General features: G+C 39.6%; 2 protein-coding genes across 2 annotated transcripts; one reads left to right on the top strand and one right to left on the bottom strand.

The window, feature by feature from the left end:
* Positions 1-218: 218 nt before the first annotated feature.
* Positions 219-4,308, top strand: tubd1 (tubulin, delta 1). Its single transcript, XM_048264886.1, has 8 exons — positions 219-559; positions 667-814; positions 913-1,129; positions 1,623-1,851; positions 2,014-2,178; positions 2,297-2,431; positions 2,927-3,110; positions 3,964-4,308. The coding sequence occupies exons 1-8, from the start codon at positions 409-411 to the stop codon at positions 4,064-4,066; spliced, it is 1,332 nt and encodes a 443-aa protein (XP_048120843.1). The 5' UTR covers positions 219-408; the 3' UTR covers positions 4,067-4,308.
* An 841-nt stretch (positions 4,309-5,149) lies between these two features.
* Positions 5,150-21,969, bottom strand: vmp1 (vacuole membrane protein 1). The gene is made up of 12 exons (XM_048264885.1): positions 21,891-21,969; positions 20,891-20,995; positions 20,469-20,601; positions 20,279-20,369; positions 19,703-19,813; positions 13,192-13,356; positions 12,853-12,984; positions 11,110-11,190; positions 10,787-10,903; positions 9,687-9,748; positions 6,469-6,571; positions 5,150-6,069 (listed from the first exon to the last, which is right to left on the bottom strand). The coding sequence occupies exons 2-12, from the start codon at positions 20,967-20,969 to the stop codon at positions 5,929-5,931; spliced, it is 1,215 nt and encodes a 404-aa protein (XP_048120842.1). The 5' UTR covers positions 20,970-20,995; positions 21,891-21,969; the 3' UTR covers positions 5,150-5,928.
* Between the last annotated feature and the right edge of the window lie 3,249 nt (positions 21,970-25,218).

Genomic DNA, 25,218 nt, shown 5'->3' with positions numbered 1-25,218 from the left:
GACCAACTTTGCTCCATTACTTTTCAATGTCTAGCTCTCAACTTTAGCGTAACATGATAAGCCAAATTCCTTACGATAGAGGTTGTCTGCTTCTATAATGGCAGCATACATTAATAATTGCTCTGTAAAATAATAATAATAATGTGCCGCTGAAATCGTTTTTCTTTTTTTACGTGACCCGGAAGGAATATTTTTTGACAACTATGTATCACGTGACTGGTAACATTTTGTTGACGGCGGGTGTTCGAATCGTTCGAATCCAGTAACATAAGGAAAGAGATAATGAGAGGAAAATATGTTTTCACACTGTTTATCTTGGAATGTTTTTAAGTCGTTAATTTCTTAAATGGCACGTTGCGTGACTGTTGTCTGTTTACTTACGTTTGACGTTGACCAACCTAAACGGCAATGTCTGTGGTGACAGTGCAGTTGGGACAGTGTGGAAATCAAGTTGGCCAGGAGTTCTTCAGTGTCCTTTGCAATGATTCCAATAACGCCAAAGATAAACTGTACAAGGATTGCGGTCATGAGCGGTTCTTTAGAGAGGGACCCTCAAAAGGTAGGCCTACCGAACTGTTAAAACTACACAAGCTCAGGGGTTCAGCTATCTATGTATGAAAATACATTATTTACATTTGACTTAACCATATTTTGTCTTACCTTTAGACCTCACAGCCCGTGCGATACTTATTGACATGGAGCCTAAAGTGATTTGTCAGACCATTGCTAAAGCAGCCAAATATGGGAAGTGGAGATATGGAGACAATGCACACTTCTGTCAGAAACAGGGCTCTGGAAACAATTGGGCAAATGGGTGAGTGGTGGTTAAGATAGAGATGAGCCCTGAACACCGATTTACAAATGTGAGTGTCAACAGTAGACCTACCTGAGACTGTAAGATTTGTCTTACAGGTTTTCTTTGCATGGGCCAAAACATAAAGAAGTTGTCCAAGATCTTGTGCGCAAAGAAGTGGAGCAGTGTGACCGCCTGTCGGGCATTCTCACCATGATGAGCTTGGCAGGAGGCACGGGGTCTGGCATGGGAACCTACATCACCCAGTGCCTACGGGACATGTACCCCCATACTTCCATTCTCAATCATGTCACTTGGCCTTATAACACTGGGGAGGTAATGTAAAACAGTCTTGTAAGATATACATTTTGTAAAGCAGTCTTGCATTAGATTGAAATAAACTAAGTACTGGTAATCTTTACACTCAAGGCTGTAGTGGAGGCTAAATGCAAGTAAATGCAGTTTATTCACCTCTGAAATTTCATAGTTTCATAGTTTATCCACCTCTTATTAGAGTTTATCCACTTCTCAAAAGAGTTTATTCACCAATTGCAACTTTTAGCATTGAAAAATAACACCGTATTAATATGTACACTCATCAACACTAGGAACCATTTAATAGCACTAGTATTGTTATAAACATTAGACAATAACCTCCACCATCATCAAACATACCCCATGGCATAGTCAACCTTACCGTGATCACAGTGTTCAGTTTACCCACCTCTTATTTTACCACTACACCCCTACTTACACTGTTTTGTGTCAGCGTAGGTTAACTAATGAAAGTAATATTTGTCTTCATCTGTTCTCTTTTCTCTTTGTTTAGGTGATAGTCCAAAATTACAACTCAGTCCTCACACTGTCTCATCTGTACCAGTTCTCTGATGCTATTCTGGTGCATGAAAATGACACAGTGCATAAAATCTGTGCTCAGCTCATGAATATCAAACACATCTCCTTCAATGACGTTAACAAAGTCATCACCCACCATCTGGGTAGTGTGCTGCAACCTGTATACACTGCCAGCTCCTCACGTTACAGTAGGAATCCCATTGGTTAGTGGCCTTGCTATATTTACAAACATTTCATCATAATATATGAATTGACCTGTGCCATATAGATAGATAGATAGATAGATACTTTATTGATCCCCATGGGGAAATTCAAGATGATCTGCAGCATGTTAACTATATACTGCTTTCTTTCTCTTGGCTTAGGTGAATTCATGAGTTCACTGGTGAATCATCCAGAATACAAATTGTTGAGCCTCCAAAACATCCCCCAAATGTCTAGTACATCTCTGGCTTACAGTGTGTTCAACTGGCCTGGCCTGCTCAAACATCTGCGCCAGATGCTTATTGCTAATGCCAGGATGGAGGAAGGTGAGAGGTCTCCTCTTTGTTTAGATCTGCGTAGCATAATTACCTTTTAATATAGCAGAACCAGGACTGCTGAATACAGCTAGAGGACAATTCATTAAACCTGGAGTTCGTCTTTCAGGTATTGACTGGACCGTGAGAGCACCATCTGTGAGCAGGTCTGACAGAGGAAGGCCCACTAGGGAGCTGGGCTTCAACAGATCTTTGGCAAACCTCCTAATATTACGAGGAAAAGATGTGGCAAGTGCTGAAATAGGTAGGTTGCAGTCAAAAATGGGCTATAGCTTCATCAGCTTTGCTTTGAGTGCATAATCTGGATAAAGTCTTGGGTGTGAATGTGTAGGTCAAAATAAAAAGGCTTTCACTGTAGCTTATAACCATACAGCAGACAACACTCGCTAGACCCAGAAGGAATATGGTCAGTCACATCCAGCCTCTATAGGGGCTGGTGTTGTGGTATCATCTTCAAAATTCAGTTTGATAGTACAAGGATGGTTAGACATATCATACCTGACCACCCAGGCAATGTACTGGGTCGTTCTGTGGTCCAGGACGGACCAACATGTTTTCACAGCACGTCATTGTCAACTGTATAACCAAGCTTTTACCAGTGTCATTGTTCGTAGTCACCTTTCATGTCTTTCTGGTAGTTAGCTCTTAGTGCTTTAATCATAAGAAAGAAATGAAAATATAATTTATAAAATGTTTCTTTCGTGTCTAACCAAACCCTTTTTGTTCTTTTTGGCACCAGGTGGTTTTAAAGATCCAGCACTTTATGTACCCTGGCTGCCAGTTGAAAGTGCCTTCAGCTCTTGGAGTTCTGCTGTTCCCTTCAATGGTTATGAGAAGTCAGCAACCCTGGTCAGCAATAGCCAGTCCTTACTGGGGCCCTTGAACAGCGTGGTGGGGAAGGCATGGAACATGTTTGCTTCCAGGTGAGGTTTCCATAGGTTTGCAGTGTACTCCAAGGCATACAAAAGGAAAATCTAACTTATTTTTTTCATTCATGCTAGCCATTTTACATGAAATTGGAATGTTTCTGCTAAATTTAACAAATGTATTTCTGTTTCTGCTAAATGGTACATTTCTGTAATGAACTCTGGTGTATTGTCTGTATTTGACATTTCACGACCACTACAGTAAGTGTTCAGTTTTGGTCTCCGGGCTCGTCCACTTTCTTGCATGTAGACATATCACCTTACACCCTCAGTAGGATTGAGTGTGTGTGTGTGTGTATGAGCGAGAAACACAATTCTCCTAATTCCCTTTGGAATCTTATTTTAGGGCCAGTGGGAGAGATTTGACCAATCATATAAAAGATTACACAACCAAGTAGGCGCTGTGTGTGAGTTGAGTGTGTTTGTCCAGGTATGCGTGGGTTGTTGGAGTAGAGCACAAGAGCAGGTTGTGCAGTGGATGAAAACCGTGGGTAGAAATTGCTGTTGTGAGATGCTCTCAACAGGCCAATGTGGCTCTCCAATTCTTATGAAATCAGCTCAGCAATTCAGTTGTTTCTGAATGATCTTTGTAAATGAAAAATGCAAAATGATTGGTTTTCTTGTGCACTGATGTATAAACATCCAGAGAAACGCTTTAACTTTTTAAAGGCACCCAGGCAACTATAGTTGGCCTTTGTAGTGATTATTGGGAGGAGATGCAAAGCAAAGTACTGTGGGAACAGTGGTGTAGCATTTGATTCTAAAACCACCACCCGCTTACAGGAGTGTCGGACTGGGATATCATGGATATCTACCAGGTATATATCCATGTGACTTTTTTGTTAAACAGAGCCTACATCCACCAGTACATGAAATTTGGTATCTCAGAGGAGGACTTCCTGGACAGTTTCACAGTTTTGGAGCAGGTCATCTCCAGTTACTCACAGCTCTGAGAAACACACTCAGCAGGTTTGGGGAAATTGGCAGTCATACTTTGTTATATGTTGTTTCCGTCTACATCACAGAAAAACTTTTAACGACTACTTTGGCTTAAGAGTATAATGAGATGTGTGTAATATTTATGTTAGATGTGCAAGCCCATGGAATGAGTTTCTTTAATGTATGATTAATTTATATATCTCAATGTAAGTTTTGCCACGTTTGTTTGTCTGAAGAAATAAAAAGCTATATTATATTTTGTCATTTAAAGACCATGCATTTTCAGGTAGGTAAAGCCTATTTAAGCCCTATACGTCAACTGAAGAAAAAAACAAAAAAGCTCATTCAAATAAGGACTGGACAAGATCCCATCGAGTTGTGCACATGTAAGGCAGATGTCAGCATCTGAAAAATCTTGTTCAGGTTTATTAAAACGACAACTCCACATTGCTATTTCAACATCTTTATTGGTAATACATGTGACAACTGCCCACTAAATCATGTGTGGTATCCAAAGATAGAGGTACTTAGTGGTATGCAAAGTAGTAATTACTGTTAAAAAGATTAATTTGAATAAGAAAATCTTGGTTAAATAGCATTAGACATGAAATAGCCATTGCTACATTTTATAATATTAATATGCCGTAAGGAATTAGATACGTTTAGGCTGATGATCAAACCCGAAACTTCAGACGGCTTACAGACCGTTGTTGACATCATAGCACAGCCAACACCAGTCTGATAAGCTATCTGACTGAATGGGATGCCAAACAAAGAACTCTGTAGAAATCCCAAACAAAGAACTTCAATATGATGTTAAACCTTGCTACCAAACTGACATTTCTATCAAAACACATACAACAGATTAGCACATTATACATTAAATTACAATACTTTGTACAAGTTCCTTTTACATACATAACCAAACGACAACCACTTGCAATACTTACCTCTCAATTCCACTATGAGCATCATGAAAAGTTCCATGGAAAACAGGGATATTGAATCTCCCCACTGACCAATTATGTCTAGGTTTTTTACACACATTTTATTTCTACTGCAAAGACTACACCTTACATGAATAGTTCCAGTTCAACTGTATTTCTACAAATAATCTTTATTAGAAACAATAATTCCAGACAGTGAAACAAGACAGATTGAGGCAGTTTTATAGAATCTGGTAACATGTTAAGTTTTAACTGTACATATTAAAATGGCCATATAAGATATTTATTAGGTATAGTCACTATGGGTACTTCTTATGCGTTAAGATTTTAATTCTGTTCACACATCAAAATGCATGTCAATTGTGTCAAAAAATGATAACTATTTACACAATGTGCAAAAATGGTAAAATACCACGTTGACCGGATTTAATATTGCTATCTTTGATGAACAATTATAAACAATGACAATAACAGAGAAAATAACCTAACAACCCATCATTCCACATTAAGTCATTCCCATACACATAGAACCAACACCTAACCCTTCACACAGTTATGCACAGAAATTAAATAAAATCAATCTAGTGATTAAGATCTGTTTTCACTTCAATAGAAGCATCATCCCCATCGTTGCATAAGGCATAAGGCAACACCTTTAGTGAACTGCTGCCTATGCTAGTCTGCAAGGTCCTGATAAGACGATAATGAGTAGAACATTTAATGTGTAAATCATACAATCACCCACTCACCTGACAGACAGCTGAAGAAACGGCTGCAGAAACTTAGGGGACCCAATGTCAGAAAAATAAGCACACATGGAGTAGGCCCTCGTTTGCCGGTTTGAGCTTCTTACAAAAACGTTTTTTTTCTTTTTTAGCATTATTTTTTTAAGCTTCCTGATGATAGCAGGACTTGTTAGTATGAGTCTTTCACTTGGTTTTCTCATCACAGGACTTCTTTTGGATACGTTTAGCATAGCTTTGTGCCATAGAGTTAATGATTGAGATGATGAAGTAGCAGACCATGATGAGGACGACTTTCTCAAACACCCAGGACAGCCAGTTCTCTCCCTGTGTAGACAAGGAAGTAGGAACAGCTCTTAGTATTCAAAAATCTCCCAAAGACTTGGCTCACAAAGAACTGCCTATAATACTGTGCTTAGAGACTAATCAGAGAATTCCCAACATAGGGCATGGTCTGACTGGAAAAAGGAAAACTAGCAAGAAAGGCAGCTCTTCAGCTTGGTTCAAGAGCTTCCCCATGCTCAGCCTTGGCCTTTTTCTATTCCTTGTTTTTGAACACTGACCGCAGGTGAAGCTGAATGAAAACTGAAACTCACCCATACTTATAACTAATATGCTAAAGCTGATAGCCTAGACAAGGGAACCTTAATAAGACAAACACAAGCTGCTGAGCTCTCTTTGTCCATGAGCGCTTCCCTGCCAGACAAAAGACAGGCCTGAACTTACCGCAGGAGTGCCCTCTCCAGCCCGATGGTGCAGCTTGAGTCTCTGGGCCTCCAGATACTCCTGGAAAGGCTTCTGAAGGGATGGACCGAACCCTGGAATAGCCCTGTGGAGAGGGGGAAAAGAATGTGAATCACCACTTACCCAAGCCGAACCCCAGGAGCAACAAAGGGTGAATAAAAGATCCAGAACATCTCTGGGAGCCAAGAGTGTCTTCTTCCCCAGGTCCCACTCCTACTGCTGTGCCGAGGCCACTGCTGACTGAGCTCTAAGAAGCCCTCACTTATAACTCAGAGGTTCCTGTGACGACTGGTTTCAGCCAATTAATGGGGAAGTGAGTCGTTCTTGTGTCATCGTTGCCTTATAGGAAGAGCCAGGCACCACCCAGATGAGGGCAGGCGTGACCCTCCAATACCAACAGAGCCCATATTAGGAACCAATTTCAAACAAAAGATAAAGATGACAATTGACACACTAGCCTCAAATTCAGACAATAACCCAAAATAAACCCAACAAGTTACCCTTTCATTTTCAAAATAAGTAATACTATCAAAATCCCTCAGAATGTGCAATGGCATCATAGCCAGTCATGTAGAAACCTATCTGTAGCCATGCTGCATTTGATGAGTATGTTCATTCATCGACATATTACATTTTAATATTGCTGCAAAATAAGGCACTTCTTGGCAACAGATGACTCAGTCAGACTCTTGTCATCATCAGAGTCAGGCCACTGACTCCGCAGCACTATCCAGAATGCTTATCGTTGCACCACTGTCATACAGATACTGTCTGAATCTCAGACCTCTACAAAGATTACATTCTTAACTCAGGGACATTTGCGCTTTTCCACACACACAAAATTTTAATCTGAAATGATCCCCCATCTTATGTAAGCAAAAATAAGAGCACCAAATAGGATAAAAATATCCAGTGAACTTTCCATTTACTGAAATTGATGGTTGGAGACACTAACAAATAGGGTACAATTTAAAGGAAAAAGCATTGAAGGTACCTATTTGACTCCAAAGACACAACATGAGTAAACATTCTCGCTTGTGTCTCAGGTTCGCATTAAATGAAAACGAGGTGGTCAATGTGGTTTCAATAGCTGTAACTCAAACGCTATCTGACTCATTTGCCTGTGTACTGTATCTGATACTATGTGTTTCCGTCATGTATATCATACTAGAACACCATCTACTCACAACCGTGATGTAACTGAGAAAAGCACATTTGAGTCTTACTCAACTCATGTGTGGGTACATGGAAGACTAAAGTGGCATATTAGGTCAGTCAAAAAGAAATCATTTCACTTCATCATAACCAGACCGTCCAATTTTATCAGAAAGTAAGTCTGACATACCACCTGAATTTGTTCCTACTCCATCCATTTCAAGTATATTCACACTTCAGTGATTATGAAAAAAACTTAAATGTAAGACATCTGTGACTCAATGCTGAGGCATCCCAAAAACATTATCAGTCAAACTGTATACCTAGTTTATTTCTATGGATTCCATGTCTCATATCTCCTACTGAAATGTCTGGAAAAATAGCCATAATTCGTAAAATATGTGTTGTTGTATTTATAATAAAAACTTGAGACTTAGGAACTTAGAAAACTTAGAAGTGACTTAGTTGAGGCAGTGACTACTATGTCCCGGGTAGTGATGCCATCCACCCCACAGGCTGTTGGTTCATCCCCGTCACCACAGTGCATGAGGTTTGAACCAACAATGTCTTAGTTAACAGCAGAAATAAGTCAACAAAATGCATCATCTTGCGTCAAACTTAGAGATTCCTGCTGTCATTTTTTACCATCATCTAACATGCTATCAGTGTGCTACAATATAATATAGCATTATATTTTGTGAAAGTACAATTGTTCAGATATTTACAGCCTTTTCACTAATTTTATATTTATATAAGCTTTGGATATCCTGAGTATGCAGCCTCTGAGCCTTCTTTTGTCCAGATAATTTAAAGGCACATTATTTTAGTAATTGTGAAACAAATACATTTTTGACTTCTAAATTGTAAAAAATGAGCAAACTGATGAAAAGAGTGAGTCATGCGGGAAAAAGCTTTGTATGTGTTGCAATGTCCTAGCATCTATGATGGATCTGTGACACACCCAGTTTTGTCACCAGAAAATCCTTCCTGTAGAGTATACAAATCTAAAATCATTATGTATTTTATTAAGGTTTTTTTTTTTATTCCCTCCTTACAAAATTCAAATAGAGGAAACCTGTAATAGGTAAACATGCATTGACAAAGGATTGCTCTATCATTTCTCTACCATTCTACCATTTACTCTGACTAAATAAATCACAAAAGCATGTGTGAACTCCACAACATTCTCCTGAAAGTAAAGTTTGAGGTATGCCAAAAGACATGCATATCAGTTCAAGACAAAACCGTGCACTTCCAGTTCAGATGAGGGAAATTAACCTGTAGTCCTATCCAGATATTTTAATACCCGATAAATACATAAATAACACATTATACATACAGGCTATGGTATGGTTTCACTACAAATGAGGTGTGATGTATTATATTATAAACATGCCTACTACTAAATTACACAAATAATCACACATTTAGATATCCTAATTTCCCACATATGGAATGACCCAGGCTTCCTCATGTATTTAATAAATGTGATTTATTTAACATTTTATTTATAGTATATATTTGAGGGTTTAAAAAATGACCATGCCAATACACAAGATTAAGATGACCAAAGCATCAATCGATACCAACGTCATTCCCACTCAAGTGGACCAACACTCGAGTGCTGAGTAACTAGTAGTCAGCTTCCAACGGATGATCTGAACCCTGATCACTGCCTCTCAGACACTTACCGGTAAGTGATTTATGTTCTCATACACTCATACACTAAATAGATTTTCTGCTTCAGAGCTTGTGTTGGCAAAGATTCATGCCAAATAATGATTATGGATGATGTCAAATTGAATGACTATTCTCACTTGATGTGGTATAATGCTATAATTTCCATCCAGGCATCCCAGAGAATGACTGATATGCATAATGAACTCCAGAGCACAAGTTTAACCATAATTACAATAAGATTACCTGGGGTAAACCCATTCTATAATTTCTGATGAATTTAGTTGATATATCTGGCTGTCATATGCAAAAACTATGAGGTTTTTACCAACAAAAATGCTCCCTTTGTGAGAACAGTGATTACTCACCCCAAAAGTGACACCATCTGCTCCACTATATGCTTGCTGAAGGTTATGATAACAAAGAGTTTCTGTGGGAGAAAAAAGACAAGATGTAGACATAGGGCCTCAGACAGTGATTCAACAGTAAGGATTATTATTCTGATAGAGGCAAACAATGTAAGCTTGAGACAAGCATGGCTGGAGGGGACAACATTCTGCACGAGACAAGCCTGCCAGCCAAAGAGAGGAAATGACAAAACAGGCCTGGGGGCGCACGCACACACACACACACACACACACACACAGGCCTCTGAGAGAGCAGCGGAAGCCTGTGAGATGGCGGCCTGGCGCAGGTCACACTGTGTGTGTCTGTGTGTGTGCGTGTGTGTGCGTGTCTGGACTGCTTTGATGGTTAGAGTTGCATTTTCACAGTCTGGAGTGTGATTAGTCAGCCACTGGTGTGGGCTCAACAAGCAAAGCAAAGATACCCCCCATCACGGGAGATCCTGGTTTGAAGTGCTCAGTCCAAATACATTCCATCTCATTTGTATGGCGAGTCTTTAAACAAAAGGGCACGGATAACCTTTAAACGCGATTTAACAATTTAAATCTGGGTTTAGTCGCTTTTTTTTTGTGGACTTATTTTAAGACAATTGTTTTCTTTTCACTCACATCCTGACATTAACAAGACCACCAGCAGGCAGACTTGCCCAAAAGATCATCAATACAAAAGATAATCTTCAACCACAGACCATTCACCATTAACCAACCACCAGCACTGTTCCTATTATAAATAATCTACAATATCTAATGGGTTTCTAAAAGTACAGTCATTTCCAGTAGTACAGTAAGGCAAAAAACAAAACCATATTAATACCATATTAACTGCCCCTGTGTATTAACCTCATAGCTGAAGAAATTTTGCTAAATCAATGTATAAACCTTGCCTAATAGTTGGGAAATTACTGTAAGCGAGGAATTCCACTCACCATTTTAGAGCATCACGAAAACACTAATACCATTTTGTAAAACGGACACCAAATCTACCACAGACAATGTACTGTAAGTCTTAAATAACTTCTATTGCATCAAGTTTTGAAAACTGAATGGGCCAGAGATACCCTTACCTGGATGTGCATCTTGATAATTGCTTTCCCTATGAGAGTTGCTCCAAAGAAGGTCCAGAAAGGTACCAGAAAATGACCACATGTGATTCCAGCAAGATCAAACAGGGGGTTGGGAATCTACCGAAAGGACAAGTGAGATGCAAGTTTATAATACACTCAAAGCCTTCAAGTAAATTTGCTTGATTCAGTATCTGAAATTTCATTTCAACAAGTATCTACAGATATATGATGATCAGAAGGATTACATTATATTCTCATGAGCCCATTATGCTAACCCAATCAATGGAATAAGCAGTCATGCTTAATAAGGAGCATGTACTTACAGATGCACAACCAAGAATTCCAAAGAAGCCCACTCTCTGGACCATGTTCTGTACAGCTAGTTTTGCTCTTGTTACAAAGTCCTAAAAAGATGATGGACAAAGCAAGGCAATTTAATTTCTAAAACATGTCTGCTGAAAGAATACAAGTAAATGTACATGGCATAGTGAACTGCTTCATGAAGGCAAGTTAAAGTATGAAAGTGGAAAAAGAAATACATAGATGCAAGATCACAACAATAAAAATCATATGTGTATCTGTAAATGTAATTATATATTTGCATTTATTTTTACATTCTTTATAAATGTGCACATGTAAATTGAAGGGGAAACGTTTTCTCAAAAAATTATGCTAAATTATGCAACATTTCTTGTAATTTAGCAGCCAAGACTAGAATGACAAGAAATGATGGTTAAAACAATTGAGTGGTTTAAGAAGCAAAGTCCTTATGCAGTCATACACCCTCGGATTTAAAACAAGAACACACACAGCTGTAAAATGCTGTATTCTATTTCTAGTTTAAACAAAAGCCTTAAAATGATGTGCAAGTTTTTAAACTGCATGCATCGGTGAAAAAAATGCTATTTCAATCAAATATGCCAAGATGACTAGGTACCACTTGCAGACTAAAAAAAGGCCTCGACCAGCATCTCTAAGTGAGATAATTTCAGTGTGGAATAGATGGCAATCCTGCAATTCAAAATGGCCTCCGCCACTTCAGTCACATGGCTCTCTCATTAAGACCATGAACTCTGGCACTACTGATCAGGACTTGCAGTATGGCTGGAATGTGTCTCAGCTTACAGCTATACATCCTGTAGTTACTGAAGTGGCTATGATCAAGACCTCTACAGGGGGGCCATGAGACATGCAGCAGGAGAGGTGGGGTCAAATCAATGGGGCTTTTGTGGAAACCAACTGACAGCACCTCAAACAAGCCTAATCTAAATCCCATGGAGAAACAAAGGGCCCCCCCACGCTGGCTAAGGGGTTGTGTGAGGGACAGACTGTCCATATGGCCTCATGTTTAGCAGCTGACAATCTGAAGCACTCACGGAGAAAGAGGAGAGCACCTCAAGGGTCCAGTCTCCGCTAACAGGCTATGATTAAAGGGAAGCTTTGCACTCTGAGTCACCATCTGTTTAAACGGGTTTACTGGAAGTCTGGGGAGGGGCCCTGTGGGGAAGTCATGTGATCAGTCTGGGCCAACCACAGCACAGAGGGGCTTCAGTAGCGGGACATGGCCGATGGGAAGGGAAGTAGCTTAGGATAGTGTATTTGATGTGTTTACTGCCTCTTGTGTCATCTTCAGGGGGATGACATCAAGTTCCCACGGCCTTGTGTCTAAAAGCTCATCTGCCTTCCACTGGGACATGTGTAGCTGCTCTTTGCAGACACCAATAAACTGTTGCCTCCATCCCACCTATTGTCTCTCTACCGTCTTTGCTCAGAGACATTCCATGACATTGAGCATTCAGCCTTTGATGTGATGCATCAGTGAGCAAAAGCCCCTGTGCTTTGTTCTCCCGACTGAAACTACTGTATCAGCCTCCCGTCTTGCAGTTGAAAAACCTCAGATGTTTCACCACTTTTTTTATTCTGCCTGGGTTCAGTCCAGAAGGCGGCAGCTCTGATTCAGCACCCGCAGCCGTAAAGAGAGAGAGAGAGAGAGAGAGAGAGAGAGAGAGAGAGGACCTGTCTGTTATGTGGGGCGTGTGAGAGCAGGGCAGTGGGAGTAAGCTCACCTGGGCTGTCTCAGCCTGCCCCAGCATCTCCTCAAATTCCTCGTAGTCTTCATCATCAGGCTCAGCTCCGGACAGCCGCGCTGCCCGGGCCATGAAGTATGGGGGGAGTTCCCCGATGGCCGTACCAGCCCCCTGAATACACACACACCAAAAAACATTGTGAATTCCTTACCGTGTGTGTTAAACTATGAGCAAAAATGTTGTGTAAAACGGCCTGAAAAGTTTGCATACATGGAGTTTCTATGTAAATGTGCTGCACATCTTTTTTTTTACTACCTAATGAGGGCCATAGTTTGGTGGTGTGTGTGTGTGGTGGAGTTCCGGCGTGCGCTGACTCACCCACATACAGGCCTCCAAGCGGACCTTGGACATAATGGTCCAGAGCGTGACGGCGCCCTGTGCTGCCTCTGATGGGCACACGATCTGATCGGGATACGGTGGCTCAGGAAAGTTGACTGAGCCACACTCATATGCAGCCAGGGTGACAGAGGCTATATGCGGACCCTGAGGACATAACAAAAGGAAACATGTTGGTTGATACACATGAATGAAAAAAAAGACTGGCAAGGGGGAATCTTTCAACACAAAATGAGTGATGACTTAAAGGATTCTATTGCTCCATCATCACAGGCTGACAAGCCCACGGAAGCCTCTGTTCAACTAGTCAACTAATGTGTCAGCAAAAAGTATGCAGGGGAGTTCAACTATGGGGAGGCACTCATCAAATGTTTGATGCCTCCACACAAGTCCTGCATGCTGTATGCCTCAGGGAAATTTTTCCAGATGATGAAATGTCTATCTGAGACATCACCATCTGGAAAAGGTTTAGCATTACCAAAGCATAAGTGTGCGAAAAATGACCCCCTCAGTGCCTGTAAGGCTTGAGAAAACTAAAATGGTCCTTACATATATATATATATATATATATATATATATATATATATATATATATATATATATATATATATACACACACACACACACATACTCTGTAAATAAGTTATAGGTTTTATAGCAGTAAAAAGCATCTCAACCCTAAAAGACATCTGATTGTGTGTTTGTGGCTCCATGACACCCATTTGCCATAATTTCCGCCCATTTTATTTTCAGATTATAATTTGCACGTAGGTATGCAGTAATCAGATGGTGTCTCTCACATTCAAATGTATCTTCAAAAGGGGACTCCTCCATTCAGTTGGTCTTCTGCAGTTAATTAAAAAAGTGTGTGTGTGTGTGTTCATCCTCTTGCACTGCTCCACATTCTGCCAGGCTGACACCATTTTGATGGTATGTGGTGGGGATTTCACGTGTGACCCTGAAGACCACTAACAGCTCAGGGCACGCAGAGTTCCTGAACCTCCTACAAAAAGCCTCCTGCAAAGGCATAACCCCACCTTTGAGGGAGGCACATTCAAAGGGTGCCTCTGTCTAGACCAGTGTTTCCCAAAGACTGGGTCGTGGGTCGCAGGAGATTTTATTTGGGTCGTCAGCACACTTTATGTTGTCTAATAGGCCTAACTTATACCATTTTGCCAGGAAAGCTATCAGTTTTCTATTAGGATATAGTTTGTTTACCACAATCACGTCCCTCTGTGCAATTTTGCATTTAGAATAGCTCTGAAACTGGGTGGCGAACGCGTCGCAGAGGGGACAGCGTGGACATTTCACTCGCAAAATGAAACCTTTCTGTGTGGCGCCTGCCATGGACCTCGCAGTTGCAAAATGCAAGGGAAATGAATCAGCCTATTTGCACGAACATTAACAGACTCCAGCTCTTCAATTTGACCGATTAAAATCTAGTCAACTAAAGCCGTATACCGGACATGGCTATTCAATTTGCGTCATAGACTGTAGATACACTATAGTTTCAATTGTAGATGCACTCTTTAAAGTTAATAGCAACCTCCTCACATTCCTTATTATTTCGGATTTAAAACGCTCAACAGTGCATTATATTAGCCTACTATTTAAATGGACATTTTAAACACTTTCCTCTCTACAATAAAGGCGCATTATCTTTTGACTATTGCAAAAGCCTCTTGTTCTTATATTCATTTCACATTTTTACAACAAAGATTGTCACAGTCTTGGTATTCGGCTTACAAACAAACGTTCTCCAGAGGAAAATGCGCATTCAACTTTCCAAATAAAGAAACCTCCACAAATAGGCTAGCAACGTAGCCTACAACATCTCTCTTTAGAAATATAGGAACAGCTTATATGCTGAAGAGTGACGACTGCGTAGCATGCAAGAATACCCCCAAGAAAAGTTTGAGAACCTGTGGCCTAAAACAATATGATTGCATGCAGGTTGCATGTTAGATTTGAAGTGAGATGGGTCACGATGGTCTGTCATTTTTAAAAAGTGGGTCCCCAGAAAAAAAGTTTGGGAAACACTGGTCTAGACCCTTTCTTTCAAATAAGAACATGTTATGTTTGCAGCTGGACTTTGCAGCCATGGATATAATTCAGTCATGATTAAGTCATTTTTTTGGAGAAAAGAAAATCTGATGCCCAATAACTAAGCTCTGTTCACTCAACAGTACACTCTTCAGTGGAACAGCCATGTTGTTATAGTATTCAAAATGTAGTTTTCTACAGTGTATTATACAATACCCACATGCACCACAAACTCCTTCAATAGCACAGAAGATTGGCCATTCACTAATTTGCTTGTATCACTAGTTGGACATGAGTGAATGATACAATGGTGGAAACCTTTTATATCAACCATATACCATTCAAAAGTTTTGGGACATTTCAAATGGCTTTTTTTCCATGAAAACATGAATCTCATCAGTTTGAATGGGAAATATTGAATAGCAAAATGAACACAACATGTAGTCATTTAAAAGGCTCGAAACAGTGACTTTTAATGAAAGTAATAATCGTACACTTCAAACTCTGCCTTCATCAAAGAATCCTCCATCCGCATCATGCAGCAAAAACAAGCCAATGTCCCTACATTTTTGAACGATGCAGTGTGTATATATATTACTTTTTATTCTACTTCCTAGGCTAGCATAACTAATGTTAATGTGAAGTGGAAGAATCAACAAAATGTGAATGAGTGATGAGATGCACATTAAACTCTTAAACATGGCCAATATCCACTGCCGCTTAGTTGAAGTATGAATTTCCATTACCATGTAAAAGTATTTTATTCTTTTTACTGAAGTTAGGCAGTTCAGCCAGGTACTCTCTAAGCTACTGACATCAGTTGGAATGTAGTGTCCAAAATCTGTTGTTAGTTTTAGCACCTGATTCATAAGTGACAAACTCAATAGATGTTTCAATATATGGCATAGTGAGTAAGTGAATAATTGGACAGCGCTTTATCTGACAAAACACTGATTTATCTGATCAAGCTGTACGCTTCCTTTTTTAATGTTACTTGGAACAGAGCTGTTAAGATATGCAACATATTCACTCCTTTCTCACAGTGAGTAACTGAGCAGTCTTAAGGACAAAGATTTTCAAAATACTTGGGAGGTACAACATACTGGAAATGCATGTTAAGACGCTGGCTCACGCCATGGTATTGGGACACAGGCTGTTTCATTGTAAAAGGTCAAAGTATAGTGCAATTTAAGAAATGGAAAAACCCAAGAGGGCTAAAAATGGCCAAGACAAAACGTTTGGCTCATACCATGAACTACTCGAAAAAGGCAATCCTTCAAAAAATCCTTGACAAAAATAAAATCAAACAGTCAAAACATTCCTCAACTCAAAAATCATCCCACAAATGGCATACAGGGTCACCCCTTAACTGTGCTGTGTGCCTGGGCAGAGCCACTGAAGGCTGAATGTCTTGGTCAGCACAGTTGGGCCTCCAGAGAAGGAAGTGTGCTTACAGTAAATGCAGTGTCACAAAAGACAAAAATATAGAGGAAAGAGCAAGTCCTTCCACATGGTGGATTTCCTAGATCACAGATAGCTGCTGGGTTAAAGGAAACTCCATCTGCTAAAAGTGAGTCACATGCCATGCATACTACATATAAGTTACCTTCAGTAAGTAACAAACTACATGTACTGAAGTGGTGGTTCAACCAATTGAGATTATGTTCTAATTTGATTTGAAATTCAACCCTCCCCCAAAGACCAACATAATTGCAGACACTATGTAGACCACATTTTTATTTCATTTAAAATGAGAATGAAATGACAGGGGGAGTCTTTGTACTCAAGTAATACTTTATAAATATGCCATGGTGACTGCAACCTGATTACAGATGTGAACCATTTCTGTGAACCAAGTCACTTAGGAAGGTCTTTGTCACATCAGGAACCCCTCTACTGGCACACTCTTCTTATGAGTAGACAAAACACCACATTATATAAATAATTCCCATCAAACAAACTAATTGTTTTTGAAGGCCAGACCACAACAAACTAGAGGAGTTTACCAGCAGCCCATCTGAAAAGGTCACTGCTGAGTCTACATACAGTATTTCCAGAGCTCAGGTTTGGAGTCGCCACGTAAAGTGCAACAGCAGGTCCCTGTGTGTGAGAGACGCTCAGTGATGGCTCAGCACTGCCTTCTGGTCAGATGTATTTCTGTCCTGCAAGACCACTGCTGTTAGCGAGGTGGGATGAGCTCATGGGGGGGTTCATCATGTGAGCAACAAAGTAAGACTCACACCCACACATCACCCCCCTCCAAAACGAGTCACATGAACAACAGAATTGATGATTCTACATGAAGTCACCAAGATGAGTCGACATGTTCCCTCACATTATGTGCAGTGAGATCAGGGGTACTAACCAACCCTCACTGACCATATCTCATTTGTGTCCATCATGAAAGGCTGTGCAACATCAGAGAGAGAATAGGCCCTACCTGTCAGACTACACAACACAACTCCTTAAAAGCACCCATCATCTCATGTGCAGACTACCACAATGCTATACCAGCCCTTCACCCAATGTGTCCGGACAAGCCTGTTTACGAGATCCAGAATGGGGAGGTTTGGACCGTTTACCTCCTCTTCTAATCAACCTTCAGGGTTCAACTCGGTGCTTGCTGACACACACTTGCATAAACACAGTGTCATCTAGACACTGAATTCAGCTCACTCTAACCTGCTAATAAACAAGGTCAAGGGGTGCCACCACTCCATCTAGAATCTGAGGAACAGTTCTCAATATAGAACTTTCCATTCTTCAAAATTAACACATACAACTAGTTCATACTGCCATCAATGTCTTGAATCTCTTCTTTTCCTTATGGGTATTTTCCTGTGAGCAACCTACTTCTATTGCTTATTGGGTTGTCCAGACTTCTCACAGCTCAAAGATTAAAAGAGTGCAGTGAAAACTAAACATAGACTTTCAGCACTTCCCATGATCAACCATTTGCTTACTCTGTACTTCATAGAGTAATCTTTCATAAAATAACCTGTCAAAATCTTATTATTAGTTAATTACTGAAGATGGCAGTTTGCCAGGCTGTGAGATGGTCACAGTAAGCAAAGATCAGGAAGATCTTGTTTAAGTGGACACTTTCGCTTCCCTGTCTGTCACATTACTGAGGACACAACCACACCGCAGGAAGGGAGGGAAACCTCTTCTCAATCACAAAAATGTGCCTTATGACTTGGCCACAAGGAAACATTTCTTTCCTGTCAAAGTTTTGTTTGCGTCAAAAGGATGTTGGTGAACAGTGTGACCAAATTCCAAAAATTACACTTGACATCACCAACCACACAAAGACAATTAAAACCATAGAAACCATTTTGTCAACTCCTAATTGTTGATCAGCAATTTTATATGGCACTGACACTGATGACACTGTATATCTTACTTTTCTCTGAAATATGTTGTCAATAACTTTATCAATTTAATGAAGACCTATGTGACCTGAGAGTTTTCTCTCTAAAATGCACCCCTTACACAGTCTATGATAAAAACAATTGAAACATGAACATCTCACCATCACTGCATAACTTTTCTTATGATAGATTAGTTGTAACATGCCTCAAGAATTAATAACCATTTTTATTTATTTTCATCACTTTTCTCAGGCAAGTACATTTGCTGTTAATCCATTTCTAGAATGTGCTTAAATTATGCATTATGCAAAGCATGTATATAATATATTCTTATGATAAATAATCTTGTAATAAATCATATTTTCAGTGTAATCTACAATCATTCTTTTTTAAATCATTACTTTTGCTTATATTCTTATTCTAATGTGTGCATTCATTTTATAGGATGCTCAGGATAAAAACTACCCTGGAAATCCAGAGTTCTCGCGAGAGCACAATGGAATTGTCTCTGCGAGACACTCTGGCAAGGAGCAATGATGCACGTTACTTTTACCCCAACATTCCAGTGAACCAGCTAAACTAATGAAGACAGCGCTGCAACGTTGGAGGACAGTACACATTGGTCGTAGTGTTATCCGATTGCGTCTAAGTCCAAAAATCATTCAGAGTAAACATGGTCTAGTGTTATCCAATTGCGTGCAGTGCATGCTTGTTTCCGCCCCTCGAGTTGGGCCATTATTACATTGTTCTTGGCCAGACCCTTAATATTTCTAGATCATCAGGGTCTGGATTTTCCAGGCTAGATAAAAACATCAGCCAAATACCCAAACTTAAAATTCAGTAATCTGGAGAAAGTTGAAATATGGGGTATAAGGAAACTACATGACAAGCTTGTGGACTGTGCATTTGGTGAAGAATTATTTTAAGAAAACGACAAAGTCTGTACACTCTTGATTAGACTGCAAAACAACTGGGAAATATCTATTCTTCAAATTATGCATTAGCTTTTTCAAACTACACTCCAAATTATACATACAGTTACACAAAAGATGCAATAATCAGGATACAGATGACCTTACCAAGTAAAGCAAGAAGGTGTGCAGCCCTGTCCCAAGGCCTACTGACGACAGGATACCCAAGCCTACCCAGTAGGCACACCACAGGAATTTCTTCTCAATATACTGTATATACTGTATAAACAAACAGGACATCACAATAAATAAACAAAGCAATACAGCCTCACGCAAGAGAAAATCATGTTAACAGTTTATTTTTCACCCCAGGTTTATATGGATGAATGTAAACATAAAGGGGCAGTTTCTCACACATGGATTGAACCTGGTCCCAGACTAAAACTTCAATGAAGATCTCCATTACAAATAAAATGTTAGTCAATGATTAGGCTTTATCCATGCCTGGGGAAACCGGGCCAAAACCTGAATTTGACGATTAATGTGCTGGTATACTGTTCAAACTTCAAATACAAGCACTGCAGATTTAATGATGTCATTTCAGACACAAACAACCTGGAAACAGCATGCCAACTGGTTGACCAGCTTTGTAAAATTTAAACAGGCATCAGAAAACTTTGTAGTTAGTCATATTACGCATTACCAGAAAGAAACTAAGAATTTGCAATAGATAACCACCCCTACCGTCTGATGTGCTCCTTCTACAGAGTAGGCCATTGGCAGAATAGATAGTAGTACCGAGAGTAAAAACACTATGCGTCTTCGATTCCATAATCTGTAGATGGGACAAGAGACAGAAGTCGGTTAATTCACAGCACTGAGGGCACAGTGCTGAAAAAGTAAATTAAAGCCTTTTCAATCGCTCACTACTCACTTCAGTGTCCACTCTTTCAAGGTGATAAGAGTTTCTAGAAATGAATACTGTAGGGTTTGGACTGGTCTCTTCCACAGGACTAACGACAGACGCTCTTCACGGTCCTGCTGCCTTCTCTCCCGAGGGGAGGAATCTGATTCAGAAAAGCAGGACACTTTGCAGATCAAGAATCATGTAAGATAAACAGACATACAGTGTAATGCTTATATTACAAATATAAGGGAATTGGGGGCTAACTGCATCTGTTCTGCAACTCAATGCCAAGAATTGCACCAACAAAATGCCTGAAATGCTGTGTTCCTACTCAGTACCTACCTACTCAGGTGAACGGATTTGAAGATTTAATAAAATATGTCATCCTCAAATGTTTAATAATTGGCCATCTACCTGGACAATTATCATTCAAAGAATATTCTGCCAACCTGTGACATTTCCATTTTGCTTGTCTCTGGTTCCAGCCCGTTGCTGTGCTCTTTCACCGTCTACTCCATTTTCAGCCATCTCATTGATTTGGTTAGGGTTCAGACCTGCAAACACGTTTTATAATAACTTCAGAGAAAGTACCTTTAACAGCAATGGACATTCCAGGGTACTAGACTCATGGTCCACAAGGTCACCTCATTTAGCCCACCGCAATGGATGGTGCTCGTCTATTAATAAGGAAGGCCTGCAGCTGTTAGTCTACCTCGGACTTTTAACCCAGATAGTTAGATTGACGGATAAGATACTCAGACTACGTTGGCAAATGTGTCAATAAAATAACAGATATACGATCCATATTGCCAAAGAACATGAGGTAGTTCAAAGAACACAGTAATAATTCCTCCTCCCATTTTACCCGTTAACGCTACCTGGCTAACTTAGAGGCAGGGTAATATATTTTCATATGGTTTACAAGGAGTAATGTAAGGACTTGTCATGTTATGTTGACCTAACGTTAGGGCCAAACAACCACATACGAGTGCAAGCAAATCCGAAGGACCCAGCTGCTGGTACCGGTTAAGTTAACGTTACCATGTTTGTCAGTGGGTAACTTAAGGTAAACGTCATGCTAAGCAATGAATTGAATTACCTGATCTGCGAGCTAGTTTTAGAAATGTTAGCGTAATATACTAATATACTACTGTTTTTATACCGGTAATTAAAATTATATGATATCCTAAATATAATGTTAACTTTAAGGTAAGAAAACCTGTCCAACAAATGTCCAATTATCTACAGACTCGATGGCTAGCTGCTAGGCTAATGTTAATGCTAAGTAGCCGGTAGATGATCAAGGCTGGTAAGGTGAACGCGTGATGGAATTTAAAGTACACATGTCGGTGTTACGAGATGTTTCCATAATATATACATATGAAAGATGACATAAACATTGCTGTCCGAAAACAACAGTTAGTATTGTGCCTGAATGCACAGTCATACCTTATTTCCTCGGCGACACCCAGTTAACTAACGCAGCTAAAACACGCTACAACACCGTATCACGTGACCGGAAACTGACCACAACTCATTCATGCAGTTCAGAACGATAGAACCTACTATATATCTATGGTTTCTGTCTGGTTCAGAAGTTCAAAGTTACCAGTTTCTATACATACTTGAAAATTAACCAAATTACCAAGCAACAAAATAAATATATAAATAAATTCATTCATGCAGTTCAGAACGATAGAACCTACTGTATATCTATGGTTTCTGTCTGGTTCAGAAGTTCAAAGTTACCAGTTTCTTCACATACTCACATAAATTCATTTCATTTTTATATGTATTATACAGGAAAGTATTAAAAGTAACAAAGTTACAATTTAAAACGGGCCTGACTCAGTACGTACACAGCACACTACCCCATCTCCCCTGTCATCCCCCCAACACACACACCAAGACCCCTGGCAGTTGGGTTAGCCCCTTGAGCCGTGGATCTGCCCAAGGTTTCTTCCTTGGTAAGGGAGTTTTTCCTTGCCCCTGTTGCTCTTGGGTGCTCCTTGTTGGTCCCTTGCCACTTAATCTACTAAACCCCTCTACTAAACCCCCCCCATTAATGCACAAATAGGCTGACACCAGACATAATTTCACTGCATCTCTTACTTCCAGTAACTATATGCATGTGACAATAAACTTCCTTGTATCATTGTATCCTTGTATCCTTGAAAAAAGCTGATTTTCAGCAGGTTCCTGTTCTGCAAGTAACAGGGACAGGGCACATCACACATCACATTTACATACAACACAAGGCAAACAGATAGACATCAGACTTAGCACAGACAGTGATATATAGAGGTCAATGTTTGCAAGAGTATTGAGGAGTAGCAGTTTATAGTTTTTTTTAATTGTGTGATGGATTGTAATTCTCTGATGTGTTGAGGAATGCCATTCCAGACTCTGGTAGCAGGACCTCTCCCCAAAGCCATTATTGTATGAGGGCACTGGGTGGAGGGCCGTGAAAACTGACTGACACGCACTTGAGGCATGTTATGTGTTGGCAAAAGAGGGATGAGTGTTCGCGAGGCGCTGTGTTGGAGTTGAAAATTCTATTCCAAGAAATACAACATTAAACAAAACAAATACAACAATACTTACTTACTGTAAGCTAAACAACATTTCATGACACATTTATTAACATATTCAGGGTAATGAAAGATAGGCCTACAGTACATTGAATGATTTATAAATTCGTAGCTTAATAATAATAATTAATAATAAGCTTTATTATTAACAATTAATAATAAGCTTTATTTGTGTAGCACCTTTCATACATAGAATGCAGCTCAAAGTGCTTTACATTTGGAACATGTAACACAATAATAGAGAAGAAAATAATAATAATAATAATAATAATAATAATAATAATAATAACTAGATGTACCGCATAGCGGTACAAAATATGACCGCCGCTCAGTCCTGTACATCCGTTCCGCGAAAATAAATCACACTTCAATTTGTCTCCATATTTTACTCCATCCCCCACTCTTGAAACTTTTGTGTATGCTTGTTTGGCATGCCTGAGTGTGTGTGTGCGGCTGCACAGAAAGTACCCTACTGGTGCTGAAAAGGTGAATAGATTGTAGAATAGCCAAAGAAGATGTAGAATTGTTATAAAACCTTTAAAATCTCTAAACAATCACAAGTAGGGCAGTTCATCACAGTTCATCCATTGCAACTGGATTGATGAAAGGTCACTTACACCTGTAGGCTACATTGTATTTGGGAAAAGCAAAAGGTATCAGCATAATGTTATTTATTTATTTATTTTTATGTATTTATAAACAAAAACATCTCTGTCAGTTCCATGCGTTTTTCAACAGCTATCAAAAACAAAGGTCATTTTTTTGGATGGATGGATTTTTGTGAATGTTTCTTCTTCTACATAAGATTTTAGTCATCTTTAGTTCATGTAATACTTTATTGTCAATGCACAAATTAAGTAACAGTAGTCTGAAACGTTATTGTTAATGCACAAATTAAGTAACAGTAGCCTAGTCTGAAACGAAATGCTGTTTTACATCTAACCAGTGGTGCAAGTAACTGACATGTCCAAATGGGCCTTGATGAAATGCGTCCGCTAGACTGTTCATACACATTTTAACGGGCCAAAGTTGAAGAGCTTTTGTCCGTTATTGTTAGTGCAAATATAGGCTGATTCATGTTCCCTTGCATTGTTTAACTGAGGTCCATGGCTAGTCTGGCTTTCATCAGACCAAGCTCAATCTTTTAAGAAATCAAAAAATAAATAGCGGGCCGATCAGGCTGGGTTCACCCAGCCTAGTCCATAGGCACCGATATTGTTTAATTTTCCGATTGAGATATACACGCTCTGGCTATTCTAAATGCAAAATGCATCAGGGAGTTATGACAAAACGGTAACTAACAAACTAGATCCTAATAGAAAGTTGTTAGCTTCCCTAAGCTACAGGTAGGATTATAAGGTAGGCCTATTGACAACATAAATTGTCAATAGGCTATGCTGGCGACACAAATAAAATCTCCTTTGGAAACCAATGGCTTACGCCTTACAGTATCAAGCGGACTTAAACTGTCATATCGTGGCGAAAAGTTGTAATAACATTCACGCAGCTCCATGAGTCAAGGAAAGCGCGAATGAAGTAGCCACTTCTAAATGGGACCCACTACACAGTAGCTTAAGGTGTTTTGCTAAAGCAGCCATAATGAAATGAAGGTGTCATTGTTTGGATACTTCACACACACGTGCTTTTTAATTTCACAGACTACAACTACCAAGCTGTAATCAAAGCACATCGATTCCCCTCTCACACCCTGCACGCACTTAAAACAAAATAAACATGCGCCTCAGTCTCAATGTGTATGGGCAAAACTGTATCAGACCGGTGTAACGTTGGTAAATCTTCCATTGCACAGAATGATTTTGTAGCACGTGCAATAAATGACAGTCGAAAGATACAAACAGTGCTGCTATACATTTGCTTGGTATAACCGCATTTATAGTTTTCTACAAATGCAATAAATCAAATGCCTCCATCACTCAACCAACGCTAACATTAACATTACCTAGGTCCTTATTGATATTACAAGATTAACGTACCTGCAGTAAAAACCAAGCATGTCCGATAAACATCCTCAGATTTATTTCGGCTTCAAGAAGAAATGGGAATTACACTTCATGTGAACATCGTCCTATCCTTATTAGATGTTCGCTGCGGTAAATTACAGTCCTTGTATGAAGTGTCCATTGTTTTTTCCAACCCACTATTAACTTCCAACAAAATTACGTCTC

The sequence above is a fragment of the Alosa alosa genome, chromosome 15, assembly GCF_017589495.1.
Source record: "Alosa alosa isolate M-15738 ecotype Scorff River chromosome 15, AALO_Geno_1.1, whole genome shotgun sequence".
In the NCBI taxonomy this organism is placed as follows: domain Eukaryota; kingdom Metazoa; phylum Chordata; class Actinopteri; order Clupeiformes; family Clupeidae; genus Alosa; species Alosa alosa.
Note: the sequence above shows the minus strand (reverse complement) of the source record. Positions and strands in the feature narration are given on the sequence as shown.

What these genes read in the sequence shown, in the direction of transcription:
- tubd1 (XM_048264886.1), top strand. Translation starts at nt 409, where the DNA reads ATGTCTGTGGTGACAGTGCAGTTGGGACAGTGTGGAAATCAAGTTGGC. An exon ending in TAGAGAGGGACCCTCAAAAG is followed by an intron (nt 560 to 666) that starts GTAGGCCTACCG and finishes TCTTACCTTTAG; the next exon opens with ACCTCACAGCCCGTGCGATA. An exon ending in GGCCTTATAACACTGGGGAG is followed by an intron (nt 1,130 to 1,622) that starts GTAATGTAAAAC and finishes CTCTTTGTTTAG; the next exon opens with GTGATAGTCCAAAATTACAA.
- vmp1 (XM_048264885.1), bottom strand. Translation starts at nt 20,969, where the DNA reads ATGGCTGAAAATGGAGTAGACGGTGAAAGAGCACAGCAACGGGCTGGA. An exon ending in ACACCTTCTTGCTTTACTTG is followed by an intron (nt 13,357 to 19,702) that starts GTAAGGTCATCT and finishes TTATGTCCTCAG; the next exon opens with GGTCCGCATATAGCCTCTGT. An exon ending in TTATCAAGATGCACATCCAG is followed by an intron (nt 9,749 to 10,786) that starts GTAAGGGTATCT and finishes TTTCTCCCACAG; the next exon opens with AAACTCTTTGTTATCATAAC.